The sequence below is a fragment of the Raphanus sativus genome, chromosome 4 (genome assembly GCF_000801105.2).
Source record: "Raphanus sativus cultivar WK10039 chromosome 4, ASM80110v3, whole genome shotgun sequence".
NCBI lineage: Eukaryota > Viridiplantae > Streptophyta > Magnoliopsida > Brassicales > Brassicaceae > Raphanus > Raphanus sativus.
In genome coordinates this window covers 45,700,968-45,719,279 of record NC_079514.1, presented here as the reverse complement: position 1 = coordinate 45,719,279, position 18,312 = coordinate 45,700,968, and the positions used below count along the sequence as shown (strand labels likewise).

Here is an 18,312-nt window from a genome sequence, read left to right as displayed (position 1 = left end):
AGGTTGTTAGGTTGAGAACTAAGAGAGTTTCTTTTGGTTGGGAGTCCCCATTTTCAAACTTTTTCTCCTTGGTTCTTGAAAGTTTACTTGTTGACAAGTAAAGGACTACTAGGCGCTACACGTGCGATCGACTATTAATCAGAGATTAATTTTCTATCATTTATATATATAACACTGAATCAATTAAAATTTTTAGTTATATTCTTATTTATTAATAAGTACATATATATGCATTATATATATGTATTTATTAAAAAATAAGAACATAACTAAAAATTTTCATTGGTCTAGTGGCATTTTGAGTTATTTCTAAGACCTATAACATGAGTTTGATGCTCAATATATGTTTTTACTATATATCATTTTTTTCTAAAATGATGTGTAAATTACCAGTTTGCCTCGTCTTATATTTTCATTTCTTGCAATTTTCTGACATAATTTTCAGCCATCAACATTATTTTTCGATGATTATCATTATTTTTCTTTGTTATTAACATAGTTTTGAATCACTTATGACAGATATACCATTAAATATTTGATTTTAAACCATAAAAATGGGGTTTCTAATATTTAAAATCACCACAGTTGATCACCAGAAACGCCGTTCCGCCGCGTACTTGGCTGCCTCATCCACGTTTTCGAACATATTTTTTTCTTGACCGCTATGTATGATATCACTATTTTTCATAGAAAGTGCATTATTTTCGATGGACATCTTATTTTCCAGCAAAATGTTTTCAGCGGAGCGATCATAGATCCATACAATGGGGTACTTTTTCTTTGCCAGAATAAATTTGTTCCACTTGATATTCAAATTTAACCATGTATTTTCCATTTATTTGTGAAGTACAATCCGTCCCTGTCAGTAAACTGCGTCTAGATCAAAAATATGCTTTTTATAATTTTCGCATGAGAATCTACTAAAAACCGAATTACCTTCAAATTCCAAGTTTTCGTTGTTATGTTATCGGGTAGCCCTTAGACCTAATGAATCTACCTTAAATCCATCATTCCATTCTTGAACACCTTCTCATATTTAATGATGCCCCACGGTCCGCTATGTATAAAGTGTGTATGTCTCATTATTTCTGTAGACCTTGTGCAAATTTTATTTTTATAGGAACAAGTCAAATAGTTTTGTAAAGATAACCCAAATTTTTTGAAGAACTCTAAAATTGTTATAAGAAATTTTGCAAAAACAATTCGGACCTAATGCAAAATGTTCCTCTTGCACATGTCTAGACACAGAACTGTAAGTAATATAAAATTAGGTTAAACTCATGTATAAAAGAGTCTCCTTAATTAATAAACAACAAAGCCTTGAAACAAAGCTGGGTTTTTATATGGAATCAGTGTTACATTTTCCTATTAATCTAATCCGAAAAGTGGTCTGATCATTAGTTGATGGTCCAATAAACGTTTAATTCTGATTTCAGATGGATTCAGATTCTATCGAAATTAATGACTAAAAGAACCATTTTCTAGAGGAAGAATGTTGGAAAAAATCCTACATCATGAAACATAAAATATGTAACACACTTATCCCAGAACATTTAACAGGACTGATTATCTTTCTCTTGAATCAAGTTAGCATTCTTATTATCTAATTCTCTGTCTGCGTTCATTGTCTAATATTGATAATCAACATTCGACATGTGATATCATCTTGACGAGTTCGACTCATTAATAAAGATATCCTGCTTTGATGTGTGATCTTGATCAACTAATTCCCTTGTCCGACAACTCTCTGCATAAACTCTGTTAATATGTTGCTTCGAAACATAGTAAACAGCTAATTTCCCAATTTGGTTTGATTTTATACTTATCTTCAGAATGATTTAAATGGGCCTCGTAGAAAAAAGTTTTGAACTAATAGGCCTTTATAATATTAATTGGCCTTATAGGTCTCAAATTATATATCAGTTATATATATATATATACTTTTTAATTCATTTCTCTTTTTTCATCGAATTCATATATGTTTAGCAATATTGACGATCGTGTATAATATAGACGTTTTGGTATCACAAGTCACAACATTACGAAAAGCAACAAAAATTCACATTACAGCCATGACATAGTAAAAAAAAAATTAATTGATTGCATGCATGTGGATAATTATCAATATAATAACCAATTAACTTGCTCAAATCTGCGAATTCTAACAATTAGAACAACCAAGCCCATGTGGTTGCCTGACCAATTTTTAAGGGGTTTTAGTTGTATACACATCATTTTCATTTTGGTCCCATATCAAATAAATCATCTTTACGCCACTCATTTCTATTTATTTTTTTCTATTACTAACGCATTCCACCCTTGCAAAATCTATCTTACGTTTTTTTTTATAAATTACATCTTATAGGTTTTGACTTGAATTTTCTATCAACTTGTATCAGACTAGACTACGTCAATTTATACCATCCAACGTACTAAAATTATATACAGAATACATCAACTGGGCAATAGGTCTGAGTATGGATCGGATATCCGGGGTTTTAAAGATATTTGTGATTTACTTCGAATGTTACAGATATCTAATTTTCTGATTTGCTTTATTTCAGAAAAATACGAATATTCGGAAAAACTGATATCCGAAAAATAAATAAATATTTGCGGATATTTACAGATCAATACAAATAATCTTAAAAATTCGATACAAATTTGTTTTGTAAAATATTTTTCTTGCATGATAGAAAGGACAAAAATTAAAATAAGTAGTGAATCTACATATTTAAAAAAAATTTAAACTTAGTTAACAATTATAATATCACAAAACTTAAGAAAAAATTATAACTGTCATAAATGTTTTCTCTTCTTTTTATGTAATACTTTTATATAAGTAATAGTGTGAATAGAATCTGTCAACTCATATATTAGAATAATAATTATATAATTTTATACATTTAAAACTTTAAATATAATCAAAATATACATGTATTTATATATTGACGGATCGGATCGGATATTTGCTTTCCAAAATTTTAATATTTGTGATTTTCTTCGATTTTAACGGATATTGAACTTTAGTATTTGCTTTGCTTCGAAAGCTTATGGATATCCGGAATTTTCGGATCGTATAGCAACAAATAACGAATCGAATCAAATTTAAATGATAAAATATCCAGTTCTACTGGGCAATACCATGCTCTCCATTTTTCAAGTTGACATACCGAGAACAATGACCAGTTTCTTTTTTTTTGCCATCTATTATTGATATTATTAAAGCCCAAAGGGCTAAGAGAACTTATACACAATAGGCCCAAAAAGCCGAGCCCAAACTGAAAACTAAAAAGCCCAACAGGCCACACACTTAAACCCGGCCCAAAACACAACATGCAGACCCAACTCACACCGCTCCACGTGTTGAGTCTAGAAACCGCAGAGGAACGCGTGGCGATGGTTGCAGAGACGTCATCCCCGATGACCGGAAAGCACCGCTAGGACCTGCAGTCGCTTCTCCACCGGAACGGTAACCACCATCTTCCCTCCTAGTGAAAGTCGTCACTGATTCAAACGAGACAAAACCTCCGGCCAAAACCACCGGGAAATTCCAACGAAATCCGACAACCACTTCCAACAACAGCGCTAGAAGTATAGGCAGTTTCTTCAACACACACGCCGCAGCATCAGAAAGCATCCATCGATTTCTTAAATCGAGATCTCCTCCAATCTCGCACTACAAGAAAACAATTGATTTGCAAGGAAAATTTGCGAGGAAAAATTTCCCTTGCAAATTTGCAAGGGATTTGCAACGGAACTGCAAGGAAATATATAATCTTCGCAAATTCGTTGCAAATTTGCGAGGAAAAAAATTCACTCGCAAATTTGTAAGGAATTCGCGAGAGAAAATACAGTTTCCTCGCAATTCAAACGCAAATTTACGAGAAAACTAGTTTCGTCGTAATCCTCTTGCAAAATTGCGACGGTTTTGTATTCCTTGCAAATTTGCAACAGAATTGCGAGGGTTTTGTATTCCTTGCAATTTTTTTTCTTTCAAAATCATGTTTTCTGCACTTGACGGTTTGGAATTTTGCTAATGACTTTGGTGTCTTATAACACGTTTACTTAAAATATTTAATATTTAAAAATTATGTCGATGACTATTTTTGAAAATTTCATTAATTAACATCTATAAACTCAATTTCCGACACTTGAATTAGTATTACAAAATACTAACATCAAAAATATATAACTTAAACATTCAATATACATCAATTAAATTAACAGAACTTTTTAAAAATATATTTTTACGTTAAATAACTTTTCTAAATTAAATATAAAAAAACATATTACTCCACTGAAAACGTAACAAAACCACAAATGAAACCCTAAAATACATTGAGTTATGAATTTGCAAGAAAATTGCAAGGGACCTCTCGCAATTCTCTTGCAAATTTGCAAGAGTTTTTGAAAACAACGCAAATTTGCAAGGGAATTGCAAGGAATCCATTGCAATTTGCTTGAAAAACCATGTTTCACCACTTAAACCGCTTGAGATTTTGTTAAAAAATTTGGTGTCATATAACACATTTAATTAAAATATTTAGTGTTTAATGTATACATCTATAAATATTTTTGAAAATACACCAATTAACGGTTATAGACTCAATTCCCGACACTTGATTTAGAATTATGAATATTAAACATCAAAACTATATAACTTATATATTTAATATACATCACTTAAATTACGAGTTTAAAAAAATAATATTTTTACATTAAATAATTTTTCTGAAACTAAATATAAAGAAAAATATTACTCCACCGAAAATGTATCAAAAGCACAAATGAAACCCTAAAACACATTGAATTATTAATTTGCAAGGCAATTGTAAGAAAATTGCAATGACTCCCTCGCAATTGTCTTGCAAATTTGCAAGGGATTGATTTCCGTCATAATTTGCAAGGGAGTTGCAAGGGAACTCTCGCAATTTCCTTGCAAATTTGCAAGGATTTTTGGTTACCTTGCAAATTTGCAAAAGAATTGCGAGGAATCCCTTGCAATTTCCTTGCAAAAACATGTTTTCTCCACTTGAACGGTTTTAGGGTTTTGTTAAAGATTTGGTGTCATATAACACATTTAGTTAAAATATTTAGTGTTTAAAATGTATGTCGATCAATATTTTTGAAAATACAGATTTTAGTTATAAATTCAATTCTCGACACTTGAACTAATTACTTAATACAAAATACAAACTTTATAATTTATATATTCAATACATGTTAACTAAATTACTATAACTTTCTTAAACATATTCATGTAAATAATTTTTCGAAAAAGAAATATCAAGAAACAATTAGTGTATACAAAACTAATAAAACCCTAAACGAAACCCTAAAACACTTTTATTAAAATTTTGCAAGGAAATTGCAATGACTCCCTCGCAATTGTCTTGCAAATTTGCAAGCGATTCATTTCCGTCGCAATTTGCAAGGGAATTGCAAGGGATCTTTCGCAATTCCCTTGCAAATTTGCGAGGGTTTTTGATTGCCTTGCAAATTTGCAAGAGAATTGCGAGGAATCCCTTGCAATTTCCTTGCAAAATCATGTTTTTTCCACTTGAACGGTTTTAGGGTTTTGTTAAAGACTTTGGTTTCGTATAACACATTTTGTTAAAATATTTAGTGTTTAAAATGTACATTGTTAAATATTTTTGAAAATACAAAATTTTAGTTATAAATTCAATTCTCGACACTTGAACTAATTACTTAATACAAAATACAAACTTTATAATTTATATATTCAATACATGTTAACTAAATTACTGTACTTTGTTAAACATATTCATGTAAATAATTTTTCGAAAAAAAAATATCAAGAACCATATTAGTATATACAAAACATAAAAAACTCAAAACGAAACTCTAAAACACTTTAACCAAAATTTTGCAAGGAAATTGCAATGACTCCCTCGCAATTCTCTTGCAAATTTGCAAGGAATTGATTTCGGACGCAATTTGCAAGGGAATTGCAAGGGATCTCTTGCACTTTCCTTGCAAAACTATTTTCCCCTCCATAAAAGAAAAAGAAAATGACAAACGAGTTTCTAGAACTAGGGTTAGTATATAAAGACACAAACCTAATTCTTTTCATTTGTTGGAGCCGTCAAGAAAAAAAAAACAAGGGATTTTTTTCTCCCACCATCTCTCCTCTCTCGGGCTCTCTCTCCCGCCTCTCCTCTCTGCCGCCATGACATCTCTCCTTGTCGCCAGCTCTCCTCTCTCTCACACACAGCCGGATCTACTTTATCTCACGCCCCACACCACCATGGTTCGACCTTTCTCTATCTCTATCTCTTCCCTCTGTCCTTCTGTCTCTGTCTCTCTGTTTTGAACTGAATTTGTTTGTTTTCAGGTTGGAGGAAGCAAGGCACGATGAGGCCGGAGCCACACTTCCATGGTTAGTCCTCTCTCTTTCTCTATCTCTCTGTCTCTCCCTCTATTTATATCTAATATTTTTTTGTTTTTGTGAAGGGAAATGAAGGATTGAGAAGAAGCTTGATGGTTAAGGAGACAGGGCCGGTGGTGGTGCGGCTGTGGTTGTGGTTCGGCTCTGGTGGTGGTGCGGCGGAGGACGCAAGGAGTCGGCTGATTTATTTTCTAGGGTTAATTTTTTTTTTAGAATTAGGTTTGGTTAAGTTTAGTTAGGTTAGCTTAATTAGGTTTAGTTAAACCGGTTTATTTAACTAAGCCAGCTTATTATAATTTTTTAGCTTATTATAATTTTTTTAGGCTTTTAATATATTCATGTATTTAAATATGTATCTGTATGTATATATATTTCGTTATATATATTTATTTACATTTTTTTATTTTACTCGCAAATTTGCAACGAAAATTATTCTCTTGCAAATTTGCGATTGAAATTATTCCGTTGCAAATTTGCGAGAGAATTGCAAGAGTTTTTTATTTGCGAGTAAGGATTTGCAACGAAATTGCGATGCTTTTTTCTCTTGCAGTAGACATGTTTTCTTGTAGTGTCGGCCACCAAACCCAAAGACGAGCCTTCATACAGTGCGAACACTTCCAAGGAGTCGAAGCCGGCGACCACCATCGAAGAGAAAACGGCGCGGTCCCAGAATCTATTGCCAGCCATCCATCAAAACAGAGACGCGATGCCGGAAGCAAACAGCCGACGATGAGAGAGCGAGGACCACCTCTACACTCCGGAGCCGAAGGAAAACGAAAGAAAAAGAGATTTGCTTGTCTCTTTCTCGCCGCAAACCCCATGTAAAACATGGGAGAAAAAGAAACCTAGAAGTGCCAGACCGATGGTGGCTGTAAGAGCCAGAACCACCGGCCGGAAGACAAGAACACATGGTTTTTTTTTTTTTTTTAGTGAGAGATTAGAGCAAATCTTCTAGAGAGAGACGCTTTTTTCATTTAACAATGACCAGTTTCAATATTTAGTTCGAAAATTATAATACATTTTTATTGTATATTAAAATACTTGATTGACTTAATTATGTTATATATGTATGTACAGATTGGTTTACCATCGTCCATGTTATGGTTTCACTTGGTTGACCAAAAGTATAGTTATCTTACATTTTCTAAAAGAAGGACAAGTCATCGATCTTTATAAATCAAAACGTTTTATTTTTTGGCACAGAGGACAAATTCATTTTTAATAACTACTTTTTTTTTTTACTCAACAACAAACTCTTCATTCACACAACTCAGTTTCTTACATGCAACTTATCCAACTCAAACAAAGATTGTAACCACACAGGCAAAATAGAGTACAACTTAGGGACATTGGACACAAAGGTCGAAGTCTCCTTAGCTACCCTATCCACTACTTTATTACCACTCCGGTCATGGAACTGCACAATAAACTCACTGTTATGCTTTAGAAGATGGAAAGTTTCTTGTGCCAACGGTTTTAAGCAAGACCACACTTCTTGTTCTCCATTTATCATCTTGCTTAGTTCCTGAGAATCTGTCTCAAAGATTACCTTAGTGTAGCCAAACCCCGCTAGCATTTGCATTGCCCATCTCATTGCTTCTGCTTCCATCTCTATAGCTTAGTTCATTCCCCTCACTTTCTTCGCCCCTATCCATGACAAAAGACCTTGGTTGTTCCTTAAGACCCAACCTACACCTCCATCCCTGCTCTCTTTTCTCCATGCTCCATCAGAATTACACATGAGCCATTGGTTTGGAGGTGGTTTCCATCTTGCTCCAGCAGTCTTTGTCAGTGGATGTTTGACCTCTACTACCTCAGCCTCATTTCTTCCTCTCCACTCCGCCTCATCTTCCTTAGCTTTTTGAATTGTATCATGAGCAGAATAGTCTTTTCCCCTGAACAGATACTCATTCCTATTCTTCCGAATTCTCCACAAAAGCCAAGGAACCAACAATTCATACACTTCTTCATTTGGGTACTCTTTTTTTAAATTTAAGACCCAGTGAAGATTAGTGTAGAGAGAGTTGGAGTAAGTACCCTGAGGTGGGGCGTGGATAGGCGACATAGCCCAGATAAGCCTTGCATATGGGCATGTAAATAGCAGGTGATTGACTGTCTCATCTTCTTGGCCACATCTAATGCACCTGCTATCTTTTGAAATATGTCTACTATACATATTCCCTGCAACTGGTAGAGAGTTTTTAAGGCATCTCCAGAGGAAGGGGTGAATCTTGGGACTTGTTTCCAGTTTCCAGATCATTTGGTACAATACATCAAGACCCGGTTGTAAGATTTCCTGAGTCTCTTGTCTTGCATTGATGATGTTAACTTGTACCCAGTACCCGGACTTGACTGTATAATGCCCAGTTTTTGTGTAATCCCAAGCATATGAATCATCACTCTCCTTTCCTGCCGGAGTTATATCATATATTTTATCTCTCACTTCCTCACTAAACAGCTCCTCTATCAGCTCAGTGTTCCAATCTCTGCCATTACTTTGCAGGAGTTCGCTAACCTTCATATCATCTGCTAGACATACTGAGGTTGGTGACTGTTGCCTTTTCATTGATTGGACCTTTGAAGCCGGTTTCCTGTTTAACCATCTCTCCTGCCATAACTTTGTCCCCTTCCCATTCCCTATGATGACCCTCGCGCCTGCTTGAATCAGTTTCTGAGCCGCATGAATGCTTCTCCAAGCGTATAAGGGTCGGGATCCGAGTTTAGCATTGAGAGGGTCTGTGTTTTTAAAGTATCTACTCTTGTAGATTCTGGCAAGCAATGAATTTTTGTTGATGATCATTCTCCACAATTGCTTGCCTAAGAGTGCTAGGTTGAAGGCTTCAAGGTCTTTGAATCCTAAACCTCCGCACTCTTTAGGTTTACACATTGCCTCCCAGCTTGTCCAGTGCATTCCTCTCGTCTCCTTCCACCAAAATTCCGACATGAGGGACATAATCTGTTTGCAGATGGTCTTGGGTAGCAAGAAGCAAGACATTGTATATGTCGGTAGGGCCATAGCTACTGCCTTTAATAAAATCTCCTTACCACCCCCCCCCCCGGAGACAAGAACTTCATCTGCCATCCTTGCATCTTCTTATTCAGGTTCTCTTTCAGATATTGGAGAACAGAGACCTTTGATCCTCCAAATGCCTCAGGTAAGCCCAGATAGATCCCGTCTCCACCCAGCTTGTCTATTTTCAGCTTTGCCATGATCTCCTGTCTCTTCTCTTGCGGGATGCGCTTACCAAAATACACACTCGATTTTTGATAATTGATTTGCTGTCCTGATAGGAGACTATATTGGTGAAGCACCTGAATCATTCTATCCAATTCCACACTGTCTCCTTTACAGTACAGCATACTGTCATCAGCGAAAAGTAAGTGTGAGACCGGAGGAGCTCCTCGTGCAACTTGGAGACCTGATATCTGACCTTCATTCTCTGCTTTTTTCAGCCTTTGAACCAACATTTCCGTGCACATCACAAAGAGATAGGGGGATAGAGGGTCCCCCTGTCTGAGTCCTCTTGTTGGTTCAATGTGTCCATAGGGAGTACCGTTAATGAGAACCTGATATTGAACCGAAGAGACACAGCTCATGATGAGCTTCCTCCAACCCTCCGCAAAGCCTAGAGTCGCCATTGTCTTGTCCAGGAATCTCCACTCCACCTGATCGTAGGCTTTGGAAATATCAGTTTAATGGCTATGAACTCTTCTGGACATTTATTATTTGAGCTAAGAGCATGCAAGAGTTCATGTGCCACTAAAATGTTGTCGGAGATCAGTCTCCCCTCCACAAAAGCTGCTTGAGTCTCTGAGATCACAGACGACATTATCTTCTTCAAGCGCTTAGCCAACAGCTTGGATATCACCTTGAAAGCGACATTGCAGAGGCTTATTGGTCGAAACTCACTCATTCTTTTCGCACCAGGGATTTTGGGAATTAAGCATATGTTAGTGCAGTTTAGTCCATCCTCCATCTTCCCTGATTTGAAGAAATTATCCACCATTCTGGTGATGTCCTCCGCACTTGTCTCCCAAAACTGTTGAAAGAACATACCATTCATACCATCTGGGCCGGGACATTTTTGTGGATTAATGTCAAAAACAGCTTTTCTGACCTCCTCCATGGTTACCGGTTCCAGGAGCTTTTCATTTTGCGCAGCAGTCACTACTGGAGGTATGTCATTCCAGTCCTCAAATTCAATCCCAACGTCCTCTGATGTGAATAGTAGTTTGAAGTACTGTTCTGCAATTGCTCCCAGATCCTTCTCTGCATACCACTCTTTCCCTTCATCATCGATCAGGCTGTGGATTGTATTATGAGCTCTCCTGTTCTTTGTCACTGCATGGAAGAATTTGGTATTCTTATCACCAGCTCTCAGCCATGTTAATCTACTCTGCAGCAACCAGTAGACCTCTTCATTGTGGTACTCCTCATTCAACTCCTGTCTTAGATTCTCCAACTCTTCCTTCTTGTACCACTCTTGACGAGTGACCTCATCAATGCGATAGTGTAGCTGTTTTAATAACTACTTTAAAACGGCCGCTTTCTTCTTTATGTATTGGTGGTAATTTTCTGACCGATTTGTGGGGAATCAGTTAAATTTAAATATAATTAAAATAAAGTTGATCAGGCACATGTTCACATTCGTCCTGACCTGGAAGTTAAGTTAGTGGTGTGATGAACTTGATATGTTGATTTTTTTCTTTTGTCAAACTTGATATGTTGATCTTCATTTTTTATTAGTGATCAAATAAATAGATAAACATGAGTTTTAGGGTGCAAATTGTGGCGAGTGAGAGAAATGCGAAAAAATAATGAACGGAAAAACATTGAAAATATTAAAATGGTGAAAATAAAATGTCTTACAAGAAATATTACTATTGTTTTGATGATATGAAGAAGTTGGTCACTATATTTTTAAGAGAAGCCAAATGTTTTATCTGGTCATTCAGCTAACAAAATTGATAACCACCTTAATATAAATTAGTTCTATTTATGTGATTAGTAAAGTATTTCGAAATGGTATATAAAATTCTTTGATATGATGTCTTTTGTTGATGTAAAGATGTCCGCTCTGAAGTAGTCGCTGACGTAGTTGCTGAAGCAGACGTCATGTGGAGTGGTGAAGACCATGTGGAGTCGAGATGCTGAGCTGGAGTCGTGTAGACTTGGAGAGCAAGGGAGTATCTTGGAGAAAATGCAAAGATGAATAAACTTGGGGAACAAGTTTATTACTTAAAGGAAGTGGAATAAGTGCATTTCAAGAAAAGGAAAGTTGCACTTATTGATATGGAAGATGTCCATATTGTGGTTCCTTGGAGACTAGGGTTTCGGGAACGTGGAGTTAGTATAAGATAGCTATGTGGTCGTCTGTAGAGAGACAGAGACACAAAGGCTGATCTTATAGAGAGAGAGAAGCGCTTGGAAGTATTCTGGATCGTGCTGAAGCAGGGGCTGAAGTACTTGACGGTGGAGAGACATAAGCAGGTAGCTTAAGAATTGTTCAGTAGCAGCTGTTAGGGTGTTAACAGGCTAGCGAGGCTGATTAAGCAGAACTTGTAATTGAGTTGTACAAGGCAATTTCTAATAAAGCTATTGGTGTGTGCTTGTGTAATTGTCTATCTTGGTTTACCTTCTGTATTACTTAATTGTGTTGTCATCTTTGCACTTACAAGTGGTATCAGAGCGGGTCACCTAAGTTACTGGTGTGATCCTAGAGGTGAAGATGGACACGGTTATTTCTGTGCAGAAGGCAATCGTGTTGAAAGCGGACCAGTATGGTCATTGGAAGGTGATAGACCCCGGCCCAAGGATCAGTACATGGAACCGGCTCAGCATGGAGTTCAGGACGTCCAGATCAGTTCAGCCGAGGTTCATCCATCCGTCCGCACCAGACAGACAGACCAAGCCGTGTACCGGATCGACCCGCGTACACCCGGGAAGGACCTAGGGCCGGATCCACGACCAGACGATGGAATTGATCGACCCACATCACTTCTTTCCCGACCCATTCATCATTCTAGGACTGACAGTCAAGCCAGAATCCATGATCATCGTGGTCATCACCCGGATCATCGTGATCACCACCCGGATCATCGTGATCATCACCCGGATCATCATGATCATCACCCGGATCAGGCTGATCACGACCTTTCCAACCAGTTTGATGAATTCATGATGATCGATGCATCCAACTTCTCCAAAGGGATGATACTTAGGCTCTCTGAAGATTTGGGTCGAGCTATCTCTTCATCCGTTCATGGATCATCATCGATCAACCATACGGGCAGCCTTACGTCCGTCCTACTTCTGTCCGCGGACGACCTGATCATCACAGAATGAATCTGGACATTTCTATGAATCAAGACCAGTCAACCAGTCAACATGAGCATCTGCACCATTGACTAGTCTTGGTCAAAATTCAGAAATCCATGTCTTGTTTTCATTGATTTATATTTTCTATGTTGTCATTTCCAACATTTTTCTTTATGTTTCTTTGACTCACAAACACTATATATATGTGATGTCTCTCATGAATAAATAATCAACGAATTTCCTTTCTTTTTTATGAGTTTTACTCTCTGTTCTTTGTCAAGAACATTTCTAGTTTCTTGGTGAGGTTATCTCCAAGTCTCGATCCTTCCTTTGTTGGACCGGTGCGTCACATCCGGCAACATTTGAAGTCTGGTAGTATCATTGGGCCTTTCCGCATCCCATTGTGTCACCATTCATCCCACCAGTTCTCTATCCTTCCGGATCAGAGTTCATATCAACCTTACCGAAAGAGTGATCCCGATTTTGGTTCTATCAAGTGGTATCAGAGCCACTCTTCCGGTAACTCTTTTTCTATCCATATTTCTCATCTCTCCATTTCTTCTAAACACTTCTTCATCTATCTATCTTGAACCCGGGCCCCTCATTACCCACCATATTTAAAAAAAAAAAATAAGATCTAAGTTTATGCAGTAAAAAAAAAAAAAAAAAAAAAAAGAAAAATATATAAAAAAAAAAAAAAAGTTTCAAAGTTTGTTGATTGTGGTGTGGTGGTGGAAGAGTAAGCCTGCTGGCCGAAGAGAAATCCGGCCTTTGAGGTGGTTAAGGCGGGTTCCCCTTTGAAATCTCTTATCTTTCTATCTTAAACCTTTGATCTTGCTTGGATTTGCCTATTGGGATTCTTGATCTGTTCTCTTAGAACTTTGAGTATAAACCTTGTGTGATCACCATAAAATCTGAGAGAAAACACTTGAGTGGGTGAGATTTTACACTTGAGAGAGTGAGGAATTTTATCTACTAACTTTTGTGTTGAGATTTTCAGGTTAAAATGTTTGGTTTTCACCGGAGAAGTAGCAAGAGGAACTCCCCACGACCATCTGTCTCTCAAACTCCATTTAAATATTCTTTGAACAATTTTGATGAGTTTGTTAGTGTGCAGGAAAAGCCAAACCAAAGGTGCAAAGAAAAGGTCAAAGATGTGGCTGATCCAAAGAGGCGATCCTTTCAGTTTGATGTCCAAGAGATCTGTGACAACTTTGAGAAGGGAATGATGCAAGCCCTCAAGGACGTCAGCAAGAGCCACAAGAAGAGCACATCCACACGTGCACATGTAGCTGAGCCATCCTTGTTCATCAGTGAGAAAACTCAAGGTGAATCTGAAAACCATTTTGAAAAGCTTAAAGATTTTTCAGATTCTTTACCCATTTATGATGAATCTGATGAAGAGCTAATTGAAAGCTTGATCACTTGTGAGGATAAATGTGATCTTTCCTCTCTTGAACCTGAGTTTGTGTTTGAAAATGAGCAAGCTAATGTAGAACTAACTGTTTTGCAACCGGAGCTTCCGAGTAGTCTTGTTTTGTCTCCACAGGTTTTTGAGGAAGAGCCATTCAACCATCCACATCATGGACGACTTCCTGGAACTAGGACACCTTTGGATGATGATCTAGGTCCTATCTTTGATGAGGAGGACGACCCTGGTCCAGTCTTTGATGAGGAAGCAACAAGCATCATACCCATAGCTATGGAGAGTCATCTATGCTTTGATCCCGGCACATCTCCTCTCCCTTTGTCTCCTGATCTTCAAAAGCACAGTGAGAACTCTGATTTGTTTAATTCTCTGCCTATCATGTTTGTCAAGATTAGTTCTCATGATGTGACTCGTTTTGGTCTTGACAAGATGAAAGAATTTTGTGTTTCAAAGTCTGTTTTTGAAAACATGATTAATTCTTTTAAAATCTTTAAACCTGATGAACTTCTTGATCATAACTGTTTTCAAAATGATAAAGGCATCAACTCTGAAATTATCTTGACCTTTGATCAGTTCTTGACACATAGCAAATGTTTTGATCATTTTGAAGAGACTCTTGAACTTGATTTGCAGCTGCCTGATTTCTATGCTAGAAAACCGTTTGACTTATTTGTCTTCAAAGGCATTGGCTTTGATCTGAGTTCTTATATTCATGCACTGATCACTGATAATTTATTTGCATCCTCTTTTGTCTTGGACGGAATTTTGGTTAAGAAGTTGCTGGAACATGAATCACTTAGAACTGAAAATGATTTTTGTGATCTTGATTCTTGTGATTATGTTTTGCAGCCTGATCTTGTGTGTTTTGAAACTGATAAAACTTGTCATCTTTTGAGATCATCTCGTGATCAATGTGTTGTTTTGAGCCTTGATGATATTTTGGTTTACAACACATTCTTTGATAAGTCTCTTAAGTCTTTGATAAATGTTTCTCAATCTGAACTTAAGCTTGTGTGTTCAGATGTTGAGCAGGATATGCACTTTCTGAAAATGTATAATATTTTTGCATGTCTTGAGAAAATTCTGGTCTGTAACATCTATTTTGATGATCATCTTGAAAGGCTGAAATGTGTGCTTCTTGTTCTTGGAAAAGATATCTTGATTTTTGATTTGAACAAGTATCTCTCTTGCACATATGATCCTGGTCTTTTAGTATTTGTTTTGAGTATCCAGGAAAGACAGGTTCAGCCTCTGAATGAAAGCATTGATCGTGCCCAACAGCCTGAGTCTGGGAGAAGCATTGTTGTCCAAACCGGCTACCTTGGAGATGCCAGCGACAGAGGTTCAGTCCACGAAGGGTATCTCAACTTCCAGAAGGTCTTTCGTCTTGATTCCAATTTTGCTAGAAAGCCAACTCACCAAGTATTCTGTGAGGCTTGGAATCACTTGAAAAGCTTCGCGGATGAAGGAGATATGAATTTTTCAAATCAGAGGTTCTCCAGCCCATCTATCCGCGAGTACAAGATTTCTAAAGGAGATTCATGCCCAAGAAGGGAACGACCTGAGCCAAAACCGATCCTCCATGAACCAAAGGTGTCTCCTCAGTCCACCTCCTGTCCAAACCAAAAGCACTGTAAGGATCATGGGTTGATTGTCTCTACTCTTCATGAAAATGTTTTGAAACCGAGAATTTCTAAGCAAAAACAAGTCTTTACTTGGTTGAAAAACGTTTTGCTTAAACCTTTTCATGAATTGTTTTCATTGAGCTGTGCTTTGAAAGAGATTTGGTGTAGGAACAAGCATGAACCCAAATTGCTTAGGCCAAAGAATTCTTTTGATTTCGTTCATGATGAGAATTTTACAAATTTGGCATTATCTCATTCTTTTCCTAGCAGTTTGACACCTTGGCCTGATTTTGAATTTGATAAACCGATTTTTGGCACTCAGTTTACTTGCTTGATGCTTGCCCACGTGCTTGATGATTATCCTAAGAGCTTGGATCCTGTTTTTGATGTCTTAAGGATAGAGAAACCCTTTGATTATTTCTTTGTCAGATTTGATGTGGTTTCTCTAGTTGTTTTGGATGAACAGGATAAGCATGATCAGTTTCAAAGGAGAGCAAGCAATGATGGATGCCAAAGGACTTGGACTTACTTGATGAAAAGGACTTCTAAACTCCAAGGAAGTTTCTGTCCAAACTTTTCATTCACTGATTTTTCTTTGAACCTTAATTCCTCTGAATCTGATTTATTTCCTTTTGATACAGGTACAATCGATTTGAGGACAAATCCTTTTGAAGAGGGAGGGAATGATAGACCCCGGCCCAAGGATCAGTACATGGAACCGGCTCAGCATGGAGTTCAGGACGTCCAGATCAGTTCAGCCGAGGTTCATCCATCCGTCCGCACCAGATAGACAGACCAAGCCGTGTACCGGATCGACCCGCGTACACCCGGGAAGGACCTAGGGCCGGATCCACGACCAGACGATGGAATTGATCGACCCACATCACTTCTTTCCCGACCCATTCATCATTCTAGGACTGACAGTCAAGCCAGAATCCATGATCATCGTGGTCATCACCCGGATCATCGTGATCACCACCCGGATCATCGTGATCATCACCCGGATCATCATGATCATCACCCGGATCAGGCTGATCACGACCTTTCCAACCAGTTTGATGAATTCATGATGATCGATGCATCCAACTTCTCCAAAGGGATGATACTTAGGCTCTCTGAAGATTTGGGTCGAGCTATCTCTTCATCCGTTCATGGATCATCATCGATCAACCATACGGGCAGCCTTACGTCCGTCCTACTTCTGTCCGCGGACGACCTGATCATCACAGAATGAATCTGGACATTTCTATGAATCAAGACCAGTCAACCAGTCAACATGAGCATCCGCACCATTGACTAGTCTTGGTCAAAATTCAGAAATCCATGTCTTGTTTTCATTGATTTATATTTTCTATGTTGTCATTTCCAACATTTCTCTTTATGTTTCTTTGACTCACAAACACTATATATATGTGATGTCTCTCATGAATAAATAATCAACGAATTTCCTTTCTTTTTTATGAGTTTTACTCTCTGTTCTTTGTCAAGAACATTTCTAGTTTCTTGGTGAGGTTATCTCCAAGTCTCGATCCTTCCTTTGTTGGACCGGTGCGTCACATCCGGCAACATTTGAAGTCTGGTAGTATCATTGGGCCTTTCCGCATCCCATTGTGTCACCATTCATCCCACCAGTTCTCTATCCTTCCGGATCAGAGTTCATATCAACCTTACCGAAAGAGTGATCCCGATTTTGGTTCTATCAGAAGGCTCGCATGAAGTAGTTGATTCGAGGAATCAATGAAGATGTGTGGACAGCTGTGGAGACTGGTTGGGAGGAACCTACCATAGTCACAGCAGATGGGAAGAAGCCAAAGCCAAAGGAGGATTTGTCAGAGGCAGGGCGCAGTGCATCAAAATTTAATGCAAAGGTGCTTTCGACGATTTTCGGAGCTGTTGAAGTAGAGCAGTTCCAGCTGATTCAGGGGAGTACTTCAGCTAAAGAGGCGTGGGAGATCCTGCTGAATTCGTTTGAAGGAGATGATAGTGTCAAGAGGACACGTCTGGATCATCTTGGGTCGCAGTTTGAGAATCTGAAGTGGTCAGATGCGGATACGGTGGCGAGCTTCAGTGCCAAACTCAGTGCTATGGCGCATGAAGCATGTGTACTTAGAAATAAGTACAAGGAGAAGAAGCTGGTGAAGAAGTTGCTACGCTGTCTTCCAGCAAGGTTTGGAGCTCAGAAGGCGGTCCTAAATATGACTGCAAACACGGATGAGCTCAAGTTTGACAAGGTTGTGGGTATGCTGAAGGCGGAAGAGATGGAGACAGACAATGGCTCGGTGTCTACATCAGGAGGTATGCCAGGGAGTATAGCCCTTGTAGCTGACAAAGAAGTTGATAGACTTCGGAAGGTTGAAAATGCCTTGGGGTGGATAGTCAGGAATCTTGGAAAGAGGATGAATCACCCTGAGGAGATGAAACAATATGGTCGCCAGGGAGGTGATCGTGACAGTAGCAGAAGAAGAGAAGGTCTCAAGTGCTACGAGTGTGAAGGAGTTGGTCATATAATGGCTAACTGTACGTTGGT

At 37.9% G+C, this 18,312-nt stretch overlaps 2 protein-coding genes and 1 long non-coding RNA gene across 3 annotated transcripts; 1 reads left to right on the top strand and 2 right to left on the bottom strand.

Annotated features, from left to right (window-relative positions):
• Positions 1 to 6,130: 6,130 nt before the first annotated feature.
• On the top strand, positions 6,131 to 6,741 carry LOC108831232 (uncharacterized). The gene is made up of 3 exons (XR_001946317.2): positions 6,131 to 6,274; positions 6,359 to 6,403; positions 6,478 to 6,741. It is a non-coding gene; the product is annotated as an uncharacterized LOC108831232 (long non-coding RNA).
• A 941-nt stretch (positions 6,742 to 7,682) lies between these two features.
• On the bottom strand, positions 7,683 to 8,021 carry LOC108831231 (uncharacterized). Its single transcript, XM_018604793.1, has one exon. It carries the CDS (start codon positions 8,019 to 8,021, stop codon positions 7,683 to 7,685), a length of 339 nt encoding a protein of 112 aa, XP_018460295.1.
• A 9-nt stretch (positions 8,022 to 8,030) lies between these two features.
• Positions 8,031 to 12,076, bottom strand: LOC130511390 (uncharacterized). Its single transcript, XM_057008353.1, has 4 exons — positions 12,049 to 12,076; positions 10,171 to 10,895; positions 9,458 to 10,078; positions 8,031 to 9,368 (listed from the first exon to the last, which is right to left on the bottom strand). Exons 1-4 carry the CDS (start codon positions 12,074 to 12,076, stop codon positions 8,031 to 8,033), a joined length of 2,712 nt encoding a protein of 903 aa, XP_056864333.1.
• Positions 12,077 to 18,312: the final 6,236 nt, after the last annotated feature.